The sequence below is a fragment of the Coloeus monedula genome, assembly GCF_965178545.1.
Source record: "Coloeus monedula genome assembly, chromosome: 3".
Taxonomy (NCBI): Eukaryota; Metazoa; Chordata; class Aves; order Passeriformes; family Corvidae; genus Coloeus; species Coloeus monedula.
In genome coordinates, this window is record NC_138783.1 from 17,252,385 (window position 1) to 17,277,807 (window position 25,423).

The following is a 25,423-nucleotide window of genomic DNA, read 5'->3' on the forward strand; positions in this document are numbered from 1 at the left end:
TCCCCGCTGCAGTCCCGCTTGTGTCCCGGACCCCGCGATTCGCGGTCCGCCCGCCTGCGTGACGCCCCCCGGCCCGGCGGCGCCCAATGGGCAGCAGCGGGGGCGGGCGCTGCCGTTCGAATAAGAGCGGCCGCGGCCCAGACCTTGTCGGCTCCGGTCTGGTACTCGACCATCAGTACGACTGCAGCCCCGGCGACCCCGAGGACGCCGAAGACGGACACGATCCTCAGCCACGGTACGAGGAAAGCTGAGGTCACCTGCGGGGAGGGGGCGGGCCCTGGCGGTTCCCTCGGCGGGGGCTCGGGGCCGCAGCGCTCAGCGAGGCTTTGCCACAGGCAGGCAAGGCGCGAATCCCTCGGGCCGGCGGGGCACGCCTGTGGCACAGCCTCCGTCTCCGGCCAAGCTCAGCGACGTCCTCCTCCCTAAGGACGGGGGTGGGTCCCGGCCGGAGCGTTGGGGCTCGGGCGTGTGATCCTTCGTTTCCCGGGTCTTGGCAAAGTCCGAGCCTTCGCCAGCGGCATTCGGCGGCCGCGTTCCTCGCGGGTTCCTCTGCTGCCCCCAGCGCCGGTTTGAAAGAACCCTCTCCTTGTGCCCTTCCTGTGCCGTGCTCGGGGCAGCCCCATCCTGCGGCCCCGAGCCTCCTCAGGCAGCCCAGACACTGCGGGGATGACTTCCGAGGGTTTCCGGAACAGCAGCGAGGGGTGAGCGTTCCTTCCTCGCCCGACCCCTGCCAGGTCCAGCTTGCGGCCCGTAGGGTCCGGTTCTCGTTGAATTCATGGCCGCGGGGTGTGTGCGTATCGGGGGGAATTTTTCAGGGGTCAGCTGGGATGTAACTCCAGTGAGGTTAGAGGGAGACGTAGCATCGGGGGCCATTCTCTGCCGAGCCCCCGGCTTTTCCTGAGCTGCGCTGGGGCCGGGAGCGGGTCTGTGCCGGCCCCAGCAGTTCTCCGTCACCAGGGGCCGGGGCAGGGTGATGGCAGTGAGCGCGCCCATGGCCAGGGTCGGACGATTCCCCTTCCCCATGGCGCGGCGCCGGAGGTTTCTGTGCCGTGCGCCTTTAACGAGCGCGGCCCCGGCGCGGTGACGTGGGGTGGCCCAGGGCCAGGAAGGGGAACCGCCGCCTGCCAGCCCCGCCGAAGAGAAGCTCAACAACTTTTCTTTTGTGCGTGGCCGCTGGCTCCCTGATCCTCCCCGGCTTGCCAGCGCTCATGGCGGATTAACCCCAGCTCGCCGACGACGGCCGCGCGGCCCCGGTAAGGCCCCAACAAAGACTTTCTGCCTCTTCCTTGTTTTGTTTTCTACGGGGCTGGCGCGGAGGAGGGGAGGCGGGGGAGGCGAAGCTCAGCTTGCCCAGCTCCGCCGCCCCGCCGCAGCGTAGGGCTCCCGGCCCGGCGCTTCGCGAGCGCCCGAGGTGCGAGTCCCCGGGGCCGCGGGTGGCCGCGTCGGGCTCGCCAACATCCGGGCGCTCGGGTCGGCGGCTGCTCTCTCCCTCCGCCCCGCGCTAGCTGCGGGCCCGTCCGTGCGCGGGGGCTGCCGTGGGTCGCTTACCCCGCCTGGGTGTTTCCCGCAGCCGGACCCCTGGCCTGGGACAGCCCGGGGCCCGCGGGTGCGTCCCCCCGCAACGTTGGCACTTCGGGAGCTCCGGAGCGCGGGCTTGCGTAACGCCGTGCTGTGACCGGAGCGGCGGAGGGGAAAGCGGGGAAGGACAATGCCGCCGCGGCCGCCGCCACCTCCGGGGCTAGTTCCCCGGTCCCCAACGCCCTCCCGCAGCTGCTCTCTTCGGGGATGCGGCTGGAAGGCGCTCACGGCTGCTGGCGGGCTCCCCAACCACTTCCCGCCTGCCATCACGAATGGCACGTCCTCACGGAGGGTCATGGCGTTGTCTCAGATGTTCAGGGTGGCCAGTGTCACCAGTGACGAGCCAGGCTGTGACCGCGGCAGGAGCAGGTAGCCCTGTCCGTCCGGATCTCATGTCAGGCACCAGTGTGTCTGCAGACTGGTTCCAGTAAAACCCAGCTCGACGGTGGTGGAGCACGGTTTTCTTCGAGGGTCTGCATCCAGTGCTGCACGAGTGCTTTGCCCGCTGCTTTTGGGTGGGTTTTTAGGGAGAGGTCCTGGCTGTGTCACCGGGTGGAGGGACAGTAGGTGCTGAGTGACCCAGCCATGGGACAAGGAGCTGGGTTTTAGCCAAATTGGAGGGAGGACCTGTCCTGCTGAGGATCCTGTGCTTCCCAGCTGGACTGACAGCAGTGGGAGCTCCGTAGTCCCCAAAGCCACCATGACTGGTTGGCTGTGCTGTGCTGAGCAGCTGCAGATCCCGACCAGGCCCCTGGCCCATCATGGCGGGGGTGTCCAGATGCAATACAGGGTGAGGAGCCCCCTCCTCATCTGGGTGACTTTTTGGCACCCAGCAGTCCCCTCCCCTGGAAGACTACCAGGGTGGCACTGGAGCGTGGAGGCAAAGGTCACTGTGAAGGGGACCTGGCAGTGATCCCAGATCCCGTCAGGGCAGCTCATCCCTGCTCCCACCCAGTGCAGCGATGCCCAGCAAGCTCCCTGTGCCCCCAGCAGGTGGTTCTTTCACCAGCAGCAGTGGGAAGGGGAGCTGGCAGCGCTTCAATGGCTTGGCCACTGCCTTGCCAGGCAAGAAGTGTTAGTGACATTTGGAGGTGAGAAGGGAGGGAAGGAGGCACGGCAGGAGGATGAGGAGCCCGAGCAGCAGTTTTCTGTTGACCCCTTGTCAGGATCCTAATCTGTGGGAGTAGACCTGGCTGCCGCTCAGCGTTGCTCCCCACTCTGTGCCTGTGGGGAAGCAGGAGGATGCTGGCTGCTCCTGCACAGCTGGCAAGATGCAGGGGCATGTCCTCCCTTGGTGGGCACAAATGCCTGGTGCTGGGTGCATAATTAATTTACCTTTTTTATCACCCCCCCACCTTTGTTGGTGTCTTTAGGTCTAGGCAGTGACCTGGCAGGCTGGCCACAATGTCTCTTCACGGTGCAAGAGTTGCTGCTCTCCTTGCTTGGGTAAGTCCCCCGTCCTTTACTGGAGCTCGCTGCATAGGTGGGATGTGCTGCTGGCAGCATCAGGGCACGATGCTTGGGCTGGTCACGGGAGGGATTGTGGCTGGGGCAGGTCCTAGGGTAGCCCAGTTCCCACTGGTCCCGGGCAGGTGGGTGTTTGCAGGAGAAACCTTGCTCACCCTTCCTGTTGAGTAACCAGAAATGCTGGAATGGCTTGGTCTGGTCATGGAAACTGCCTGGGAGATGGAGCTGAACCTGAAGCAGGCAGCAGCTGTACTATAAAGGGGTTGTTGGATCTGTCTCACAAAGCACTGCTAAGTCCAAGCAAAGAATCATAGAATGGTTTAGGTTGGAAGGGACTTTTAAGCTCATTCAGCTGAAATCCCCTGCCATGGGCAGAGACACCTCCCACTAGACCAGGTTGCTCCAAACCCCATCCAGACCTGGCCTTGACCACATCCAGGGATGGGGCAAGCACGGCTTTTCTGGACAACTTGTGCCAGGGCCTCACCACCCTCACAGGGAAAAATTTCTTCCCAATATCCCTTCTAACCCTGCCCTCTGTCAGTGGGAAGCCATTCCCTCTTGGTCTGTCACTCCAGGCCTTTGTCCAAAGTCCCTCTCCAGCTCTCTTGGAGTCCCTTTAGGTGCTGGCAGGTGCTCTAAAGTCTCCTTGGAGCCTTCTCTCCAGGCTGAACACCCCCACCTCTTCTAGCCTGGCTCTAGAGCAGAGGGGCTCCAACAGCCTGATAAATGGGACCTGTGCCAAACTCACAGATGTGAAGCTGTGGGGCTCATGTTCCTCTGTTCCCTGGGCAGGGGTGGTTGGAAGGGGTGTTTTTACTCTCACACCCAGACGAATCTTACTGTCCCCTGCCAGGACTGGAGGTGGTGGGTGGCACAGCACAGTGTTGTCTTGGCTTCTGCCTTCTGACTGTCCCACCCCATTTCTAGGTGAACAGCACAAAGGTTTGTCCCGATCCCCTCAAGGATCTGTCCCAGCTCCAGGACTGTAGTGTCTTCATCAGAATTATCCACAAAATGTGAGTATGGGTAGCTGTGTGCACATTTCAAATGACCCAGCTAGGTCTGAGCTGCCTCCTGGAGCCATGGCCTTGGCCCCCAGGAGCTAAGGGGCTCTTTTCTTGAGCAGGGTGGGAGTGGGGGTCTTGGGATATTCATTCATTCCTCCTCTGGCATATGAGATGCTGTGATCTCCATCTCCTGTGTGCCCCTCCACAGCTGGGGTCTGCCTGCAGAGCCCTGGGCAGAGCTATTTGGTCCCACAGAGCTGCCCAGGGAGTGTTTTGGTCAGAGTTCCTGTCATTTCAGACTTGTTATCACATCTGGCACTAACATCTAGGTTTGCTCCTGGCATTGAAGAAAAGACCTGAGTGCTGCTGCCAGTGGCACAGGGGTTCCTGCAGCTGCAAAGGAGATTATTCATTTCCGTTGATGCTGCTCTGATGAGGGAACAGCCCAGCAAGTTTTCCTGAGTGGCAGCCTTGGGATCCTGAGGAAGCCTTGTATCTGGAAAGCAGTGTAAAGAATGACAGTTTCTGCCTCATGAAGTGCTTCTGTTGCCTGTGGATGTCAGGCTCCTGCTGAGAATAGTGTGGTTAGGATGGAGCCTGTTTGTTCCATCCTGGGACCTGAGGTGGATGGGCAGGGGTGGGAGGAATGCCTCCTTCAGAAATTGCATTTGTTGCCTGGGAGCAAGGGGCAACTAAAACCTACAGACCATAATGGCCATCAGAGGTAGGATGAAGCCTGGTGGTTAAGGAGCTGGCAAAACAAATTGAGAGGGTGTGAGGCTGCCATGCATTGCTTTCGAACCCTTCCGGTGGGAGGCTCACTGGGAGCCCGTCTGCTATAATTACCTCCTGCGCGGGGTAAGAAGAGCCTGCTTGGAGCAGGGATCTGCTTGCAGTGGGTGGGGAGGAAGGAGCTGCCTGCACCGCAGATATATTTAGTCAGACCTGGTTAATCTCCCGGGTCTGTGCTCCAGCTCGGATTAGTAGGGATCCCGGTGGCGTGTGCTCTCTAAAGAGGCCTAGCCATTGCTTGATAAAGTGGGGTGGCAACAGGGCAGCCACCACAGCAGCTGGCTGAGCTGCGGAGCTCCTGGTGGCACCAGGGGAAGTCCGTGAGGAGGGGCAAATCCTTGTGGTAGCCCCTGTCCCGGGCCAGGTTCCTGGTGTTGGCACCTTGGGAGTAAGTGACAGTACTGAAGCAGTGCTGGTCAAGCATGATTGGTGTGGGGTTTCAGCATGCTGTTTCTGGGCTGCAGTTGGATTCAATGATCATTGTGGGTCCCTTCCAACTCAGGATATTCCGTGAACTGGCACCTGCTCAGGAAGAGTGTAGTTGCAAATAAGTGCAAGAGGAAGCTTCAGCCTCCCCAAAGTCCAGGAAGAAAAGCCTGAGGCTCCATGTATGGACTGGCCCCTGTGGTGCCTCCTGGCTGGTGGGGCCACCACAAGCTCCCTGTGCTGTGCTGGATGCCAGGGCTGGCAGGCAGAGGAGGAAGCAGTGCCGGGGGGGCGTTGGCTGCCCAGCTCCAGCTGCTTTCCCAGCAGGGAGATTCCAGGGCATTCCGCTCCCATGCATGGCACAGCTGGCCCTGGCTCTTCTGCCCCTGGTGCGGGGGTGGAAGGCAGAGCAGTGCCCCAGAGCCAGCCCCAGGCTCAGTGAACCCTGTTGCACAAAACTTGGCATTGGTCTAATCCCTCCAGTAAGAGTTAACGCAAACCCTGCACTCTTCCAGCCACGGGAGCAAGGAGGGGGAGTCTGTGCTGGACCAGCCGCTGCCAGAGAGGATCTCCTTCATCCATGGTTTCCTGCAGAGTAAGACTCTCCGCTGGTGCTGGGGAAAGCAACTGCCCCTTCAGTGCTCCTGACCCCTGAGGGGGTCTGCTCTGCTGTCTGCAGCTTCCCCCTCCACAAAGTGATCCCCCCATGCTGCATCGGCAGCTTTGTGAGATGCCAGCAGCTTTCCTGCAGCAGCCTGTGGGAGGGAAAGCTTCCTGATGGGAAACTTCCAGATGGAAATCCTTGCCAGAGCCTAGGTTCAGAGCAAAGGAGGTCCTGGGTGTGAAGGGCAGGGTGCCAGTGGCTGCTCTGGTGGTGCTGCCTTGGAGCAGTTTTCTTAGTTGGTACCTGGACTCAAGCTGCTCAAATCCCAGTGGAAAACCTTTACCCAAGCAGAAATCCTGGGAGGGGAAATGGGAAGTACCTCACACTCTTGCTCAGCCTTTCCTGGGGGCAAGAAACCATATCCCACCCCATATCCCACCCTCCAGAGATGGAACTCTCTGTTTATGCTGATGTTGGAGGGGAGATGCCAAGTTGGGGAGGCTGGGATTTAGGGTGGAGTTCAAGGGAGTTCTGTAGAAGTCGGGCAGAGTTAATTGCTAAGGCTGACCACTGGGATCTCAGCCTATCCTACCCCATGTCCTTTCTCCTTGGGGATGCATTACAGTGTCCTCCTGGCCATGAGTGTCACATCAGGGGAGGCAGTGTGCCCAGTGGCACCTGTATGACTAGGAATTCTTCATGTTGCAGAGCTCTGCAGACACAAATTGGCTGCAGAGAACCTGGTCTCTGCACAGAAACTCCTGGATGGAGAGGAGCTGGCACTGGCCAAGGTAACTACGTGGCATGTTTTAGTCCCAGCTGGCACCAATGTGCTTATGACTGGCCTGGGGTCAGTGGTGCTTTTCCTGCCTTGCTCAGGTGGCTGTGCTGCTCCTGTATCACACCTCTATGAGCTGCAAGAACCCTGGGGACTGGAATGAATTTGACTACAAGACCCAGGTAATCCCTTTGGGGTTCCTCGTCTGGATCTGGGGTGCAGGGGGAAGCAGCAGTGCCTTTGAGGGGAGGTGGTCCGAGACTTGCCCTCCTGGGTCCCATTGAAAAAGTGTGGAGTGGGCAGTGTGGTGCTCTCTGGTTTTGGGCTATCAAAAGCTTGTGGCAGCAAGTGTGGGCACCGGCACAGGCAGGCAGGGAGCTGCCCACTGCCTCACGCCTGCTGTGGTTGCTGGCTTGTGACCTGCAGAAGAGCCGCTAACTCTGCAGCTCCTCCCAACACAGGCTGAACTGGCATCGATCCTCAAATTTGTGCTGGATAACGAGGAGTGCCTGAATGAGAATCTGGAGCCATTTCTGCAGAAGAAAGGTGAGTGGCTTTTCCTCCTGTTTGTGCTGCTGTACCTGCCCGGCCATAAAGGCAGCTGCACCACCTGGATGCCCTCAGCTACAAGACAGCACCCTGTAAACTCCAAGAGCAGGGCTGCCTTAGAACTGCTGGCTATTCCTATTCAGCAGTACCTCAGCCTTTCCCTGGAGGAGTGGAGCAGGTAGGATGCTGACGGTCTCGCGTTAGCAGAGTGCTTGGGGAAGGGCTGTGGAGCTGGAGGGATGGGGATGTAGGGCAGGTTTATGGCTTCCTCAGTTGGGCTGTTCCACCCCTACTGGGATTTGTGGTTCCCATGCCCCTGAGATTTCAGCTGCTCAGCCCCTCAGATGTTAAAGATCCCAGCCTTTTTCTCCCTTTTTATTTCCAGCAGAGCCATCCTCATCCAGTATGTCCAGCAGCAGCTTTGAGGAGCATTCCCCACTGTCCCCTCTCCCACACAAGCGAGAGGTGCATTTCCTGGAGCTGCAGAGGATCTCCTCCTTCCGCAGCACCAAGTACGTCCCCTGCCTCCTGGCTGCCAGGGGGAATGAGGAAAGGGGGGAGTGGATAGGGTGGCTTTTGGGACCAGCAGATGTAGCCAGGCTGCATGCTGACTCCCGGAATACCCTGTTCTGCCTTGGTGCTGTCCTGCTGCACATTGCTCTGGTGTGATGTGGGGATGGATGGTGGGGGTGAGCTTTGACTCTAGCTCCTTTTAGAATCATGGAATCATTCAGGTGGGAAAAATCCTCTGAGACCATTGAGTCCAGCTGTCCCCCTGGCACTGCCAAGGCCACCACTAAACCATGTCTCCAAAAACCATCTACATGGTTTTTAAATCCCTCCAAGCATGGGAACTCCACCACTGCCCTGGGTAGCCTATGCCATAGCTGGACAACCCTTTCAGGGAAGGAATTTTCACAATATCCAACCTAAACCTCCCCTGGAAAAGCCTGAGACCATTTCTTCTTGTCCTGTCCCTTGTTACCTGGGAAAAGAGACCAACACTCACCTGGCCCTATCCTCCTTTCAAGGAGTTGTAGAGAGTGAGAAGGTCCCCCCTGAGCCTTTTCTCCAGTCTGAGGTCCCTCAGCTCCCTCAGCTGCTCCTCATCAGACTCATGTTCCAGACCCTTCCCCACCTCTGTTGCCCTTCTCTGGAAACACTCCAGTACCTCAGTGTCTTTCTTGTGAGGGGTCCAAGACTGAACCCAGGTTTGGAGGTGCCTCAGTGCCCAGCACAGGGGGGAAGTCACTGCTTTAACCCTGCTGGGTCACTGTGAGGATGCCCTTGGCCACCTGGGCATGCTGGTGGTGGTTTTTGCACAGCACTTAGAGGTTGGCATTAGTACAGTCAAGAGGAGGAGCATGGCTCAAGTGTTGGCATCAAAGTTTTTCCTGTGAACCTGATGCCAAAATGATTTTTCCTTTTATATTTTCTTCATATATATTCGTAGCTCTGTAGACTATTATTGTATAGTTATATAGTTCCTAACTGTCTCCAGTATTTTTCCTGCCCCCATAGACAGAAAGGCAAAACACATTCCAAAGACCCTCTCCTAATCTTAATTCTTCTGGGAACCAAGGACAAGCCACCCTCCCAAGACACATTCCCATAAACAACTGGCAAAAGGGGGGCTCCAGAAGAGGGTTGAACCAGAAGGGGGAGGAACTGATGCCTTAAAAATCTAGGAATAAAACAACACACATACAAGACAATTTTAATATAGGAGGCAATATAAAAGCTGGTCTTTAATTGGAGGCCTCCAGGGGCAAATATGGAAAAAATGGTTTTTAAGGCATCAGTTCCTTGGGGAGCCAGGCAGGAGAACCTGCCCCAGAGATAGGGGTAGCAGAGTGGTCTGGCTGCATGGGGCCTGCACTGGCTCAGGATAATCCAGCTCTGTGCCTCCCTCCAGCCTGCCCAGCACTCCATCTTCGCCCATGGGGGACATCATGCAGACCCCCCAGTTTCAGCTGCGGCGGCTGAAGGAGCAGCTGGTTTTTGAGAGAGAGAACCGGGAAGAGCTGGAGGTGGAGATGGCGGAGAATCACAAGCTCATCATGGAGAAGGGTGAGTTGCAAGCAGGATGTCCTGGGGTGCAGGTGTCTGTGGGGCACGCATCTCAATAGCCAGAGATCTGCCGGGATGAACCACACTTCTCATAGAGATATGATGGAACTCCGTTTATTCTATTGTCAGACCTGTGGTTATACCCTAATTCCCCAAGCACGCATAAGCAAGCTCCATACTATTGGGTTACAGCTACTGTTCACGTGGCCTTTAATAGCAAGCGATTGGTTACAGATTAACATGCACGCGACCTAACTAACATAAGTCTTTCTCTTTCTATGGTCAGCATCCCCCTCCGCAACATCCTGTTGCTTGCCACATCAGCATTGCTCCTCTCTTTTTTCCCTAGTCAAGGACAGTTCACTAATATAGCTTGGATTGTGCACGTACACGTCCCTGTTCACTCAGCCATTTCTCTACAATTCCCCCTTTTTCTTCTTGCACAAGCCAAGCCCGATGAACAACTTTCTCTAAAGCTTTCCGTATGCACCCAAAACCACAACAAATTATTATTACTACAATTACTAGTGTAGCTAGCAGACATAATCCTTCTTGAACCAGGTTTCCTAACCACCCTGTCAGACCAAGCGAGAACAGCCACTCAGAGAAGCTGTCTGTATGGATCTGTATCTTTTGAAAAGCATCCTGCAGTTCTGAGAGCTGTCGATGGATACTCTGGGAATGGTCTGACAGGTTCATACAACACATACCTTCAAACTCTTTGCAACCATGGCCGTGAGCTAGCAATGAAAAATCAATCGCAGCTCGATTTTGTAGTACAGCATGCCTAATGCTATCTACATCAATTAAAAGCTCATTTAATATATGGGAAGTCCTATTAAATTCCTTTTCTGACCAACAGGCCAACTTTTTCAGATTGTTATAGCCATGAGCTGCAGCACCCCCTGGGTTAAAAATAGCCAGTGGTATAAATGCACTCAAACTGATAATATTTACCTTATCATTACAATCTTTATCAAATGTGGAAACACTATGCTGGTATCTATTTCGCATCCTATTTTTCCAGCTTTCTGATGCCGTAATGTTTTTCCATGCTCGTATAGAAGGGGCAAACATAGTTAGCTTTCCCAGGTAGCAAGGACCCCCAATTGGACTATGCGGAATCCCATTCCATGCTCTATCTCCGCATATCAAAAACACTCCAGGAGGTAAAACCTTTCCTCTGGTTGTGTCAATAGACTCAGCTCCTCCCAACGTGGCCGGCACGTTCCAGCCTCCAATGGAGCGTCCTGATACATTCTGTTTCCGTGGAAAGGAGGCATATTGCATTGGAGGCACCACATTGGAACAGTTGGTCCATGGTGTTAGGTTAACAAGCATACTGGGAAAGAGGGACCCATAAAGCTGTAGCTCTTGAAAGAGGCAAGGTTGCATTTTTTGTTAAATTGGCGATAATACGGGTTTGCTGCAAGGAGTGCTGGTAACTAGACCAACAGCCTAAGCACTCGCCCCGGTTTCTTTTGCTTTGCATTTGTTGCTCCACTTCCTCATTGATTTTCCCTATATCTGTCACCCATTTTTGAAATGTGCCCTCGAGTGAGATCCATGGCACGCCAATTAGACATGTGCGAAATGGATCTGCTGCTGACGCCATGGCCAGACAGAAGTCCGTCTGGTTCGCCTGATGAGCCCATGTTACCCACATGTTTTCTCTTTCTGACACTGAAGTTATCACAGCTTTACTCAGGGTGAAAGTACTGGAGAGGAGGAGCCCCATGTAGGGCACCATGCCTGGGTTACAGTGGTCTTTTTACTCACTTGCAGACAACTGATGGCTTCCTTCCCTGCCCACACTTCCAAGCTTAGTAAAAACGTGTGGATCCCTGAATGAGCTAACTCTAATCCATTGTGGTGGAATTCTGAGCACGATAGACGCACACTGCCTAAAACTTCTTGTCTCAGGCACTTGATAACATTCTCGGCATAAACCACCTTGCTCATCTACATTCCAAGTTCCCCTAATAAGCTCTTCCCCCCAGCCCCCACAGCACAAGCGCAAGCACAAGCTATTATAACAGCGTAAACAATTTCTGCGGCGATTAGCATGCACACTCAGTGACTGTTCCCAGACTCTGAGTGGTCGTCCAAACGTGAGGTTGTCAGCCACCAAGCGAAGGTTCACTTCCCAAAGGTTGGGAACATCTGCTGTACGTGCCACGTCCTGGCTCAAAGTCAGGAGGTGGAGCGGAGGGCTTGACTCGAGCCCATTCCTGTAGTTGCAGGGCCGTCTGGGCCACACCCTTTCAGGACTCAGTGGGACCCTGTTGTGGTTCGTGTTTCTGATGGAGCTTCTCTTCCATAGAAGACAGAGCACAATCAAAGTGTTGTTTCATTTGATTCATTGCCTCTTCTACTTGACGAGCCCATCTTTCTAATGCTTGTGGGTTCACACAAGATCCTGGGGGATGAACACGTAGCTCATTTGTCACCTCTGTCATTGGTATGTCATCATCTGGCAGAGGAACAGTCTGTGGCTCCGGCTGAAAAGCAGTCTGTGGCTCCGGCAGGGAAACAGTCTGTGGCAGAGAAACAGTCTGAGGTCCGGGATGGATCTCTGCGGAGGGGGCGGGCAAGCAGGGTAGAGGCGCGGCTGACGAGAAGGAGCGCCCGCTGCCCCGCCCATTGACTGGCCGACTGTAACTTCCGCGTTCGCCTTCAGTTTGCTCTGAGGCACGGTGGTGGTAACTTCCTCTTTTGGCTCTGATTGCAAGAGCTCTTTCTCCTGCTCCCACAGGAGCTCACTGACAGTCTCAAAGTGCTTCTCTGCTTTCTGCCCTTTTATCGCGCTCGGGCTTTTAAACAGTCCACTCAGCCCCCCGCGCTGCGTAGTTTGGGCAGGAGCGACAACCCCAGCAGTGTTGCAATTGCCTCCACTGCAGCCGCAGCTACTTTTGATTCGGCTTGCATATTTTTCAAGGCATTTATAACAGTTCTCCAGGTGGGCCCTAAGTTTGTCATTTCTTTCCCTTTTCACTGGATAGTACAGTCCCAGAGGTGATCCCCTACTTCACTCGGCTGCATCAAAGAGGAGGGGGAGCACTCGCAAATGTCCATGCTCCCGCGCCCATAAAATGAGCTTATTTGTATCCTTTTCCTTGACCTCCTCCCCTTGCTTAGCAAGGATACTGAGGAGTAATTTCTGTCCTGCCGCAAACTCTAAATCCATGCTAGCAGGGTGTGACGGAGGGAAGGTAGCGACCCTTCTTACCGGCCTGACCGACATCCTTTGACTCGTGGTCAACACTCTCCACCTGCAGTATCTCTGTCGCTCGTCGTTGTCACCCTCCTTTTGATTGGCGAGCGTATCTTCCTCGAAGGAACTGTCCCTGGTTGGGTGCCAGAAATAGCCAAAGATCTGCCGGGATGAACCACACTTCTCATAGAGATATGATGGAACTCCGTTTATTCTATTGTCAGACCTGTGGTTATACCCTAATTCCCCAAGCACGCATAAGCAAGCTCCATACTATTGGGTTACAGCTACTGTTCACGTGGCCTTTAATAGCAAGCGATTGGTTACAGATTAATATGCACACGACCTAACTAACATAAGTTTTTATCTTTCTATGGTCAGCATCCCCCTCCGCAACATCCTGTTGCTTGCCACATCAGCATTGCTCCTCTCTTTTTTCCCTAGTCAAGGACAGTTCACTAATATAGCTTGGATTGTGCACGTACACATGTCCCTGTTCACTCAGCCATTTCTCTACACATCTCTCCTTGTTCCTCTGTCTTTTCTGTTTTGACCCCACCACAACTCGGCTCAGGCATGGTCCATCCTGCCAGGCCTCAAGTGAGACTCCAGGTTCCTCCTTCCCTCTCGTATTCCCTTATATATCCTGGGCAACAAAGGCCATGACTGAAGCAACACCTATGCTGAGCAGCACCACTGGTAGCCTGGCTCTTGGATCTCCTGCTGCAGGTTTCTGTGCAGAAATGCTGTTGTGGGGGCTTCAGGTGGCATACAAAGTTGGTAACAAGCCCTTTCTTGCCCACTTCCCCAGATGCTCAGATCACCATGATGCAGCAGCGGATCGATCGCCTGGTTAAGCTCAACGAGAAGCAAGCTGAAGACCAGCTGGAGCCCAAAGAAATGGAGGAGCTGAGGGAGAAGAATGAGAGGTAATCCTCCAGGAACATCCTCTCCTTCCTGCTAGGCGGGACCTTGTCACTCCCACATCCCCAGACCCCATGTTGTCTGTCTCTTCCCTAGCAGTACATGAAACGGGAGAAAGCAAACCTTCTTTTTGTTCCTCTGCTGCTGTGCCCTGGGGAGAAGACAGCAGGCACAGAATCAAAAAAGGGTCTGGGTCAGAAGGGACCTTAAAGCTCATTCAGCTGGAACGCCCTGCCATGGGCAGGGACACCTTCCACTAGACCAGGTTGCTCCAAGCCCCATCCAGCCTGGCGTTGAACCCTCCCGCGGCAGCCACAGCTTCTCTGGGCAACCTGTGCCAGGGCCTCACCACCCTCAGAGGGAAGAATTTCTTCCCAATATCCCATCTAACCCTGCCCTCTGTCAGTGGGAAGCCATTCCCTCTTGGTCTGTCACTCCAGACTATTGTCCAAAATCTCCAGCTCTCTTAGAGCCCCTTTAGGTGCTGGCAGGGGCTCTGAGGTGTCCCTCAAGCCTTCTCTACTTCAGGCTGAACACCCCCAAGTCTCTCCCAGCCTGTGTCCAGAGCAGAGGGGCTCCAGCAGCCCTTGGAGCGTCTCCTCTGGACTTACTCCAGCAGCTCCACTTCCTTCTGATACTGGGGACAGTATCAGAAGTAGCTGCTGGAGGCAGCTCTGCAGGTGGGGTCCCATTAGAGATAAGCAGAGGGGCAGAATCCCCTCCTCCCTTGCTGCCCATGCTGTGGGATCAGCCCAGGACATGGCTGTGCCACCATCGTGCTGCCCATGCCCTCAGGGCAGTTATGGCCTGCAGCTCATTTTTATTGCAGTGGGCAGGGATCCAGTCCCAAACCACGCAGCCTGTTCTAACAGCCCACTCTTAACCCAAATCCTGCATGGGAGCAGCTATTCCTATTACGTGAAAAGGGTATGCTGTCCATGTGGCTCTCACCTGCCCTGGAAAAGGGGAAGCTTTCAGGGTGATCCTGGAACTCCTGACTCCAGCCCCGTTCCCAGGCCTTCACTTTGATCCTATGTACTGGGCTTTGTCACACACTTGAAATCACCTGTCACACTGTGTCCTGGTGTTTGCCTTGGCCCTGTGCCATTGTTTACTCAGGAAAGGCATCCCAATCGCCACTGGAAGTGTCGTGTCTTTTTTGTCCTTTCCTCACATATGTCCCTTTGCAGGGGTGTGGCTGGAGTTCCACAGCTGCCTCTGCCCTCAGTTTGGAGTGGTTTGGCTTCTGCAAAGCACAAACATTGCTTATCTCTTCTCTGCTTTGCCACCTGCTGGGACCCAGTTTTAGAGCTGGGCTGATGGTAGAGTCACAGCAAGGCATGGAGATCCCTTGGAACCTTTAGTTTCCCTGGCAATATCTAGCATCACTGATTCCAGGTGATATCCTTGCCTGCCTCCAGGATGCACCCTCTCCTTAACCACCTCCTTTCCCACAGCCTGGTGGGGCGCCTGCACGAGGCCTTCAGGCAATGCCAGGACCTGAAGACTGAAAAAGCACAGATGGACCGAAAAATCAACAAGCTCTCAGAGGAAAATGGGGATCTTTCCTTCAAGGTACGGGGTCCAGTGTCCTCTCCGTGTCCCCACAGCCCAGATGGTTGTGATGGAACCCAGGGGGGAGGATTTGATGGCAGTGCCGAATGCTGGGATGTTTATGGTTCTGCTAATGCGATCTTTGACCCAGTGACCAAGCCTGCCTTTGGCGCTGGATCCTGATCCAAAGAGGAACTGTAGTGGGGGACTGGGGACTGGGTGGAGCTGTCTGCCTGTGGTGTGCACCCAGAACCCAGGACACCCATGTGTGCTGCAGCTCTTGGGAATGGGGATTAGGCAGAGCCCTGGACAGCAAAGGCACACTCTGACCATCTTCTGGACTGGGGGGGATTTTCATTTGGCAGCTGCGGGAGATCGCCAGCAATATGGTCCAGCTGCAACGAGCCCTGAATGAGCTCTCGGAGGAGCACAACACTGCCATGGCACAGTCGCAGGAAAAGCAGCGACAACTGGAGAAGGAGCTGCATGCTGCCCTGCAGGATAAGGTCAGGAGGCCCTGGGAGTGGTGGGTGCCCCCGTGTAGCTCCCCCATAGCCCCCCCAGCTGGGGGCCATGCCAACTGCAAGCAGGATGCAGCAGCCAGGAGCTTCCTGCCCATTTGTGCCAACACACGGGGAGAAGCTGTGTAACTGCCAACTCCTGTGGGAAGCCTCTCCCTGTTCCTAGGAAGGGTTCCCCATGGTGGAACAGTTTGCTGACCTTGCAGTGGAGAGAGACAAAGCTGCTGGAAAAGTGTGGTGTCATTACTGACTGGGTGACCATGCCTCTCCTTGCTTGGCTCTTCTGCCTCGCACCATGCTCAGTCCTGTCTCTGTCCCCAGAAATGCTCAGAAGAGAAAATCGAGATTCTACAGGGAAAGATTTCTCTGCTGGAGGACCAGCTGGCCAAACTGGAGGAGTGCAGCACCCAGGAGAAGGGAGAAGTCATGGGGGACGTTTTGAAGGTACATTGGGGCTCCTGCAGCAAGAGTTTGAATGGTAAACTACTCCAGCTGGAGAGAGCAGCAGGTGCCAGGAGATGCATGGCAAAGCCATGTAGGGCAGAGCCTGCTGCTGGATAGGGGATGTGGGGCTGAGCACTCTGCAGGGAGCCCCTTTTGGGCTGAATTTGCAAATACTGCTCCCAGGGAGCTGCTGGCTCCCCCAGCCTCCCACATGACTTGGTTGTGAAGGGAGTATCTCCTGCATGGTGAGAAAAAGGTGTTTGGTCCAAGGGAGCAGAGTGGCACAAGGCTGAAGGAAAAGCAAGGTGCACTGGGGGGGTGATGGGAGAGAAGGCAGGCACTGGGCAGCTCCCGGTGGGATGCAGCACGTGGGGCTCTGGTGAGCATGTGGGCTGCAGCTTGAGTGACACCTGGGGCTGCATGTTTTGTCCCTATAGTAGTTGGACCTTGGCTGGGCAGCAGGCACCCACCAAGTTCCTCTATCACTTCCCAGTGGGACAGGGGAAAGAAAAATAAGATGGAAAAGAACTAGAAGGTTGAGATAAGGCAGTTTACTAAAGCAGAAAAGGAAAAGTGAAAGTTTGTGTGTGCATAAGCAAAGAGAAAAGTTAATCTCTACTTCCTATCAGTGAGTGATGTTCAGACACTTCCTGGGAAGCAGGGCTTCAGCACGTGGAGTGGTTGCTCCAGAAGGCAAACACTAAAATAACGAATGGCCCCTGTTCCTCCTACGTCTCTTAGCTTTTATAGCTGAGCTGACATCATATGGTGTGGAATATCCCTTTGGTTAATTTGGGTCAGTTGGCCGCATTGTGTCCCGTCACAGGATCTTGCCCACTCCCAGACCCCTGATGGGGGGAATGAATAGCCAGAGATCTGCCAGGATGAACCACACTTCTCATAGAGATATGATGGAACTCCGTTTATTCTATTGTCAGACCTGTGGTTATACCCTAATTCCCCAAGCACACATAAGCAAGCTCCATACTATTGGGTTACAGCTACTGTTCACGTGGCCTTTAATAGCAAGCGATTGGTTACAGATTAACATGCACGCGACCTCACTAACATAAGTTTTTATCTTTCTATGGTCAGCATCCCCCTCCGCAACATCCTGTTGCTTGCCACATCAGCATTGCTCCTCTCTTTTTTCCCTAGTCAAGGACAGTTCACTGTATATATAGCTTGGATTGTGCATGTATACATGTCCCTCAGCCATTTCTCTACAGGAATGTTAGAGTTCATTTTCTCTTAGAAGCTCTCACAGTGCTGTGCTTTGCATAGGTAGCAGGAAAGGTGTAGCTACCACACCAGTGTTTTGGCTACTGCTGAGCAGCACTATCTCTCTGTCTCAGTCAGACCTAATACAGTCTCCCTGCTCTTCTCTTTGCCAGCTGGAGGAGCTGAAGCAGGAGCTGTCCAGCCTCACCGCCAAAGGAATGCGGCTGGAGGAGGAGAAGCAGCAGCTGGACAGCCTTGTCACCAGTCTCCAGAGCTCCCTCTCTGAGAGCCACCGGGCCCGAGAGAGGTTGAAGCGAGACCTACAGGCACAAGCTGCTGAGGGGCAGGCTGAGCGGCTGGCTGCCCTCAGTGTCCAGCACGAGGAGACCCTGCGGGAAAGGGACGCTGCCCTGCAGCAGCTCCAGCAGGCCAATGCATCCCTGAGCAGCCAGCTGCAGGCTGTGGATGAGGAGAAGGCTGCACTGAGCCGCAAGGTCAGCGAACTGGAAGCCCAGATCCTGGAGCTGGGTGCCCAACGGCAGCAGGGAGTGGCAGCAGAGGAACTGAAAGCCCAGCTGCAGGAGCTGGAGGGCAGGCTAAAGGAGAGCCAGCAGAGGCTGTCTGAGAGGGAGAAGCTGGCCCGGGAGAACAGCCGCCTACAGGAGCAGCTGCTCTTCCTGGAGGAATCCCTGCATAACACTGAGGGTATCTTGGAGGATGAGAAGAGACGGGCAGCTGAGTGCCTGGAGGGCAACCTGGCCAGGATCGCTGAGCTGGAGGCAGAAAGACAACAGCTGGTTCAGGAGCGGGAGTCAGCTCTGCTGGAGCGGGGTGAGGAGCTGGCCACACGCCAGGTGCTGGAGGAGAGCCGGGAGCAGCCGCTGGGAGCCTCTCCTGCTGCCCGAGGGGAGGACGAAGAGTGCAGGCGGCTGAAGGAGGAAATGCAGGCGCTGAGCCGGGAGCATGGCCGGGCCTGCCAGCAGCTGCAGGCTGAGCAGGAGAAGGTGGCTGCGCTGGAGGCCCAGGCGGAGCGGCTGGCTGGCCTCCAGGCTGACCTGTCCAGCGCTCAGTCATGGGCAAAGGAGAAGGAGACTGAGGAGCAGAAGCTGAGGGCTGAGATTTCTTCCCTGCAGGAGAAGATGGCTGTGGCAGAGCAAACGGCAGCCCAGCGCGTGGCCAAGCTGGAGGCGGATGCCCGGAGAGCTGCTGAGGCACTGGAGGGAGTCTCCCAGCAGCTCTCCCAGGAAAAGCTCAAATCCAAGGAGCTGGAAGGCACCATGGAGCAGCTGCAGATTGCAGAGAAGGAGCTGGTGTCCCTCCGCTCTGCTGTGCAGGAGAAGGAGAGCTGGAAGGAGCAAGTGTCCCAGTGCATCCAGGAGATGGAGAGGAAGAACAGTCTGATCAGCAGCCTGGAGCATGAGGTCTCCATCCTCCATCGCCAGGTGACAGAAAAGGAAGGGGAGAGCAAGGAGCTGAAACGCCTGATCCTGGCTGAGTCGGAGAAGAGCAAGAAGCTGGAGGAGAGGCTGCGGGTGCTGCAGACAGAGATGGCCACCGCAGCCTCCCGTGCAGCTGAGAGGTGCTCACTGATGAAGGTGGAGGTGCAGCGGTGCCAGGAAGAGATGGAGAAGCAGAGAATGACCATTGAGGCCCTGAAGCGGGATCGCCATTGCCAGAGCGAGCGGGAGGATGAGCTGCGGCAGGAGGCGAAGGTCTGCCAAGACAAGTGCCTACAGAAGGAGCAGCTCCTGGCTGCCCTGCAGCAGGAGCTTGACAGCGCTCGGGCTGAGCGTGCCTCCCTGGAAAGCCAGCACCAGCAGGACCTGGAGCAGAGAGCAAAAGCCGTGTCCACACTGCAAGTTGAGCTAGCGCAGGCCAAGCTGGAGGTGGCTGAGGTGCCGTCACTGCGGGAGCAGTTGGCAGAACAGGACCGGGCCATTCAGCGGCTGCAGGCTGAGGCAGCAGAGGCAGGGGCACAGCTGGCAGGGCTGCAACAGGCCAATGCTCGGCTGGCTGAGGAGAACCAGGGGCTCAGCAAGACTCGCAGCCAGGGGCAGCAGCAGCTTGAGGCGGAGTTGGGCCAGGCCAGGGAGCGGCATATGCAGGAGCTGGAGCAGCTGCGGGCAGCATCTGAGGAGCTAGTGAGCAGCAGCAGGCAGGAGGCTAAGGAGGCAGTGCAGAAGCTGGAAACCATGAGTAAGGAATACGAGAGCAGCAAAGCAGCAGCTGCAGAAGAGAGGAAGAAACTCCTTCAAGAGAGGCAAAGACTGACAACTCAGGTAGGGTCCCACTCCCAGAAGAGAGGCTGTGGGTGGGGGAGCCCTCCTGGAAAAGGGGTGTGTTTGGCTTTCTGCACACCCCTGAATCCATGTCCTGCTCAGCACAGGGACTGGGGGTGTGGGACACTCCTAGGTGTGAAAGAGACTGAGGTGCTGGAGTGTTTCCAGAGAAGGGCAGCAAAGCTGGGGAATGATCACCAGTCTGATGAGCAGCAGCTGAGGGCATGGGGGGGGGGGGGGAGGGGGGAGAGGCACTAAGCCTGGAGAAAAGGAGGCTCAGGGGGGACCTCTCCCCTGATAGGGTGAAACAGCTCCCTGAAAACAGGGTGCAGCCAGATGGGGGTCTCCCAGGTAACTTGTTCTCCCAGTTAACAAATAACATGACAAGAGGAAATGGTTTCAAGTTATGCCTGGGGAGGCTTAGGTTGGATATTAGGAAAAAATTCCTTCCCTGGAAGGGTTGTCCAGCCAAGGCACAGTCTGCCCAGGGCAGTGGTAGAATCCTTATCCCTGGAGGGATTTAACAGACATGTGGATGTGGCACATGGGGACATGGATTAGTGGTGGTCTTGGCAGTGCTGGGGAAACAGTTGGACTCAACCTCAGAGGGCTTTTCCAACCTAAGTGAGCCTGTGATTCTATGAAAAACAGCCTATGTGCCAGCTGTGTACTCACCTCTACCTTTTATGCTTGCAGGTGGAGCAGCTGGAGATAATCCAGAAGGACCAAACAAAGCAGGTAACGCACACCAAGTGCTGGCTGCTCAGTGACAGTGCACAGCCCTCCTTGTTGCCACTTCCCACTGGAACCACCCTCTCCACTTGTGAACTGGTCACCATATGGACCCAGCCATGGGGCACTTGGCTCCGGGTCTCAGGGCACCTTCAGCCCCAGGGGAGAGGGTAGGAATTGGGGTCCCAACCTGTCACCTGCCCCCTCACATTGGTGTCTGCCACTTGGCATGGCTTCTCACATGCCCCATGGCAGCACACGCAGCAAGTGGCTGCCAGGAGCATCCAGGACTCCTCAGTGTAGGACTGTCACTCCTGTGATGGCTTCCCCTTCCCCTCCCCCATCCCCTTTAACCGCGGCCCAGCTCTTGGCACAGCTGGTAGGAGCAGCTGTGCTCAGACAGCATGGTCCAGATGTAGCTAGAGCAGCATTGATCTCAGATATGGTAGGAGTTAGCACTTGGTAAACAATGCTGGAAAAGCCCCATTTCCCTGTCCAGTCGCAGCCAGAGTTACCCAGGACTCTGCAGAGGCCTTGTGGCTGTGACCAGGGGCCGGGGCCTCCTCAAGCATCCCCTGGAGCAGGGAGAGCATGGCCAGGCCAGAACTTGCAGCAGCTATCTACCTGTGTCAAGAGTGCTGGGTAACTTGTGGGACTCCAGGCCGCAAGCATTGGGGCACTGGGAACTTACACTGGCTTTGCTTCCAGCATGTGGCTGTTCCTTACACTTGGGTAGTTCCAACCAACCTTGCTGTAAGGACTAACATGGGGTGACTGTCACCTGGCCCTGTCCCAGGATCTTCCTTGGCAGTGGGTGGTGCTGAACAGTCACTGCATGGCAGGAAATTTCCTCGTCGTGCCCTAGAGCCGGCTAGAGAGGAGGGGATGTGCTCCTCCACAGAAAGATTGTAGTTTTGTGCCTGGAGATGGTCTCACCAAGCCATGTTCTTTCAGGTGGAGGAGCTGAGTAAAAAGCTGACTCAGCATGAGAAGGCCACCTGGACCCAGCAGCAGAGAGTTAAGGTAAAAAGGGACCAAAAACCTGGGGGCTGAGCCCTGGAGCTGTTGGTGCTACCACGGGCCTCACCTGGGTTGCCTCTAAGCTGGTCTCTCCCCTGCCCACAGGCACTCGAAGGGGAGCTCCAGGCAGCAGTCACCAGCCATAAGGAGAAGGTGGCAGAGCTGCAGGTGCAGCTAACCCAGAAGGAGCAGGCAGCTGAGTACTACAAAGGGCAGGTATGCTGGGGGCTGGTGTGGCCCCAGCTGTCCCTGACACTGCTGGGAAGCTTGACAGGATTCCTCTGCTTGACATCCTAGATGGAGAAGGCAAAAAGTCATTATGATGCCAAGAAGCAGCAGAACCAGGAGCTAGCAGAGAAGCTGAAGGCCATGGAGCACCTGCAGAAAGAGAACACAGAGCTTCAGAGCAAATCTGAGAGGCTGGCCAAGGAGCTACAGCAGAGCATCCTGCAGGCCAAGGAGTCTGAGATGAGCTGCAAGAATCTTACCAGCCAGATCCACAGCCTGGAAGCTCAGGTGGGCATGGCATAGTGGGGCTTTACCCTCCTTGTCCTCGTCTCCATCACCACGTCACTTGGACAATAGATCCATCCATTCCTCCCTGCTTCCCATCCAGGTGGAGGTTGCCAAACAACAGGTGCGGGAACTCGGCAAGTTCCAGGTGATGACTGCCACAGTAAAGGGACAGGAGACTTTCTGTCAGAACATGGCTGACCAGAGCACTGATAGCCTCGATGAGGCACAGCTGCTTGACTCCACCAGGTACCAGATTGATCTGCTTCCAGCACCCCAAAAATCCATTGTTCCTGATGGCCTGGTAAGCCTTCTGGTGCTACCCTCATCTCCTGTCTCTGCAGGAAGGCTACCAGCTCTCAGTTGGAAGTCTCAGTGGTGCAGTCTGACAGTGAAGAGTCACTGCTGTCTCAGCGGCTGCCCCAGAAGAAGTCGTCCCTGGAGAGTCTCCATTTCACCCCCATCCTCCGTGAGACACCGTCGCAGCTGGAGAGCAGCACCAACTCCCCGGGTGACTTCTCGCTCAGTTCCGGGTGCAAGACCCGCTCAGCCCGGCGCCGCACTACCATCAACATCACCATGACAGATGTGAGCAGGGGGCCCCTGCTGGGGAATGCAGGGATCAGGAGCAGCACTGCACAGGGACCCAGCATGCTGGGAACAGAAAAGCTGAACATGACCTGTCAATGTGCACTGGCAGCCTAAAGTCAAACTGTGTCCTTGGCTGATCCCCAGCACAGTGGCAAACGGGACAAGGTGGGAATTCTGCCCCTCTGCCCCACTCTGGTGGGGCCCCACCTGCAGTGCTGCCTCCAGCTCTGGGACCAACATCAGAAGGACATGGAGCTGCAGGAGCAAGTCCAGAGGAGACCACAGAGATGCTCTAAGGGCTGGAGCCCCTGTGCTCTGGAGACAGGCTGGGAGAGCTGGGGGTGTTCATCCTGGAGAAGAGAAGGCTCCCGGGAGACCTTAGACCCCCCTGCCAGGGCCTAAAGGGGCTCTAAGAGAGCAGGAGAGGGACTTTGGGCAAAGGCCTAGAGTGACAGGACAAGGGGGAATGGCTTCCCACTGCCAGAGGGCAGGGTTAGATGGGATATCAGGAAGAAATTCTTGGCTGTGAGGGTGCTGAGGCCCTGGCAGAGGTTGCCCAGAGAAGCTGTGGCTGCCCCATGCCTGGAAGTGTTCAAGGCCAGGTTGGATGGGGCTTGGAGCAACCTGGAGCAACTAGGTCTAGTGGAAGGTGTCCCAGCCAAGGGAAGGGGGGGTGGAAGGAGATAAGCTTTAAGGTCCATTCAGCATAAGCCCATCTGTGATCCCCTCATCTCTGAATTTTTCTCTCCCAGAAACAGGCAGAGTCTGAGGAACTGGTCTGCATCAAGAACATCCCATTGGCTCAGTCCACAAAAACTTCTTCCCCTGCTAAGGGCCATCTACACTCAGATGCCTCCACCCGTTCCCTCACCAGCTTCCCCTCCCAGGAAACTCCTATGAAGCTGGAAACCTCCTCCCCAGGGAAGATGCCTGGCACTTCAGCACTGTTGGGCCTCCCTGGGTACCGGCCAGTCACCCGTAGCTCCCTGCGCTTGCAGGGGAGCAGCAGCTCCAGCCTCGGTGTGTGTGGGCAGGGTAGGCACTTGGGCTGTGGGGTTCTGCCCTGGCTTGAGGAGTCAACTCTTACCTGGGATCCCCCTCATCCTTCCCTGCTTTGGATTTAGGCCGGAGCACCATGAACCTGGGCACATGCCAGGAAGAGCCGGAGCAGCTGGATGACTGGAACCGCATTGCGGAGCTGCAGCGGCGGAATCAGGCCCGCCCCCCGCACCTGAAGACCAGCTACTCCCTAGAGAGAATGGTAAGGTGGGGGACAGGGAGGTCAGGCAGCTCTTTCTCCAGAACTGGAGTTTGGGAGTGGGTCTAGGAATGGACAGTGCCCCTCAGCAACATCCCCACATACCCTCCCCAGCCCTCCACCTCCGTGGGAACCATCACAGATGAGGACGTGAAGATGGGGGACCCAGAAGAGACACTGCGACGTGCCAGCATGCAGCCCTCCCAGATCATCGCCACCAGCAGCACAGCGGGCGGCCAGTGCAGCACCCAGGCCCCCACCCAGCCGAGCAGCATCACTACCCGGCAGCAGAGGAAGCGCCTCTCGGAGGAGACCCACCAGGGCCCTGACACCCCCCCGGTGAGCTCAGCCCAGCCCCCCATCACAGCACCCTACTGGGGACAACTGCAGGTGTTCCAGGTTTTGAGGGAGCTGCTGTGGCCCTGTGGGTAACACCCCCATGTGCCACATGTTCCCATTGATCCTGGATCCCAGTGCCCAGCATTCCCAGCATCCAGTGGTGTGTCTAGTACTCTTGATGCTCCCAGCACTGGCAAAGAGGCCATTCCAGAGGAAAAGGCCTGAGCCTTCTGTCTTCCCTGGGCACTGCCACCCTCACTCCCATCCCCACCCTGCAGCCCCTCAGTTCCCATTGCTGCCAGCCCGACAGCAGGGTGGCACCCAGATGACAGTACCAGCTGGTCTCCTGTTTTCCAGTCCAAGAAGCCAACCAGCTGCTTCCCACGGTCCCAGACCGCCCAGGACCGCAGTGAGCAGAGCGGCTCTCAGGTTACTCAAGAGAGCGGGCAGCCAGCCATGCAAGTAAGCTTCAGAGGGAAAAAGAGGGATCAGGAGGGACCCGTCTTGTCCTACCCTGAGCTGATGGTCCTGCCCCTCTTCCGCAGGCTCAGAGGCGCCAGTCGATGGCATTCAGCATCCTCAACACCCCCAGGGAGCTGGGGAGGCGCCTGCTGCGCCGGGCAGCCACCCAGAGGAGCACTCCCACACCCTCCACCAGCAGCGGCACCCGCCGCTCGTCCCGCATCGCCACTGCCAAGTCTCCCAAGGGCAAGGTAGGTACTGCCTGAGCCCCTGGGCACACTTCTGAGCTCATGCTCACCTCAGTGCCCCCAACCCCTGCCCTGAGTTCATGCAGGCCATGGGGGAAAGGGGGACAGTCCCTGCTGTCCCTGGGGTGCCATGGCAACAGCAGGTCGCAGCATGGGGCCTGGTCATATTCATGGTCCCTAACATCCCCTCTTCACTCCATCCTTTCCAGGCCAGTCGCCAGTCACGCAAGGACAAGCAATCCTGAGGTTTCCCCAGTCCCTGCGTTGCTGGCTGGGTCCTGGCCCCCACCTGCATCCCCTCACCTCTCCCAGACCCTCCAGGGCCCAGGAGCACTGAGGGGGTACAGGTGGGGCCATCCATATGACTGCCTTGCATATCCCACTGACAACTGTGGGGGTGCCTGGGCATGGCACGGCCCCCTTGCCCTTCCTGCACCCATTGTCACCCTAAACCCTCCTGGGACCCAAGGCAAGGGGATGCACAGGGGTTGAGGGCTAGAAACACATGTGGGTGCACCAGGCTGGGGCTGGAGGGACTGAGCTCTCCCCAGGGATCTCCTGCAGCCCCAGTTACAGGGACAGAGGTGAAACTTGGTATCCCTAGGGCCACTCCCCCTCCTCCCTGTGTGTGGGACCCCCCCCCCCACCTGCCCCATCCTCCTGCTCCTCCTGGGGAAGCTGAGGGAACATTTTTAAATGTTTCTACTTGTAAATAAAGTGTATTTTTCACCGGCTCTGGAGGTCCTGGCTTCCTCCTCCTACAGTCGACATGCACTGGAACCCTTATCAGGGCTTGAGGGGAGGAAAATCATGACCTCCTCCTTGTCCT

At 56.3% G+C, this 25,423-nt stretch overlaps 1 protein-coding gene across 6 annotated transcripts; it reads left to right on the top strand.

Annotated features, from left to right (window-relative positions):
- The first annotated feature begins 156 nt into the window (after positions 1-156).
- NUMA1 (nuclear mitotic apparatus protein 1) lies at positions 157-25,328 on the top strand. 6 transcript variants are annotated; one of them, XM_082278811.1, is made up of 26 exons: positions 157-235; positions 2,952-3,024; positions 3,976-4,064; positions 5,789-5,868; positions 6,586-6,668; positions 6,757-6,837; positions 7,117-7,201; positions 7,590-7,716; positions 9,120-9,274; positions 13,300-13,417; positions 14,870-14,987; positions 15,332-15,472; positions 15,809-15,931; positions 17,326-19,431; positions 20,128-20,169; positions 21,118-21,186; positions 21,289-21,399; positions 21,481-21,699; positions 21,800-21,945; positions 22,041-22,284; positions 23,040-23,322; positions 23,412-23,548; positions 23,660-23,884; positions 24,242-24,346; positions 24,430-24,597; positions 24,804-25,328. In XM_082278811.1, the coding sequence occupies exons 2-26, from the start codon at positions 2,983-2,985 to the stop codon at positions 24,837-24,839; spliced, it is 5,133 nt and encodes a 1,710-aa protein (XP_082134937.1). In that variant the 5' UTR covers positions 157-235; positions 2,952-2,982; the 3' UTR covers positions 24,840-25,328. The 6 variants fall into 6 exon arrangements, with proteins under 6 accessions (XP_082134937.1, XP_082134936.1, XP_082134940.1 ...); XM_082278810.1 differs by lacking the exon at positions 157-235 and adding an exon at positions 1,111-1,253; XM_082278814.1 differs by lacking the exon at positions 157-235 and adding an exon at positions 1,111-1,253 and having other exon boundaries at positions 23,040-23,307.
- The last annotated feature ends 95 nt before the right edge of the window (positions 25,329-25,423 follow it).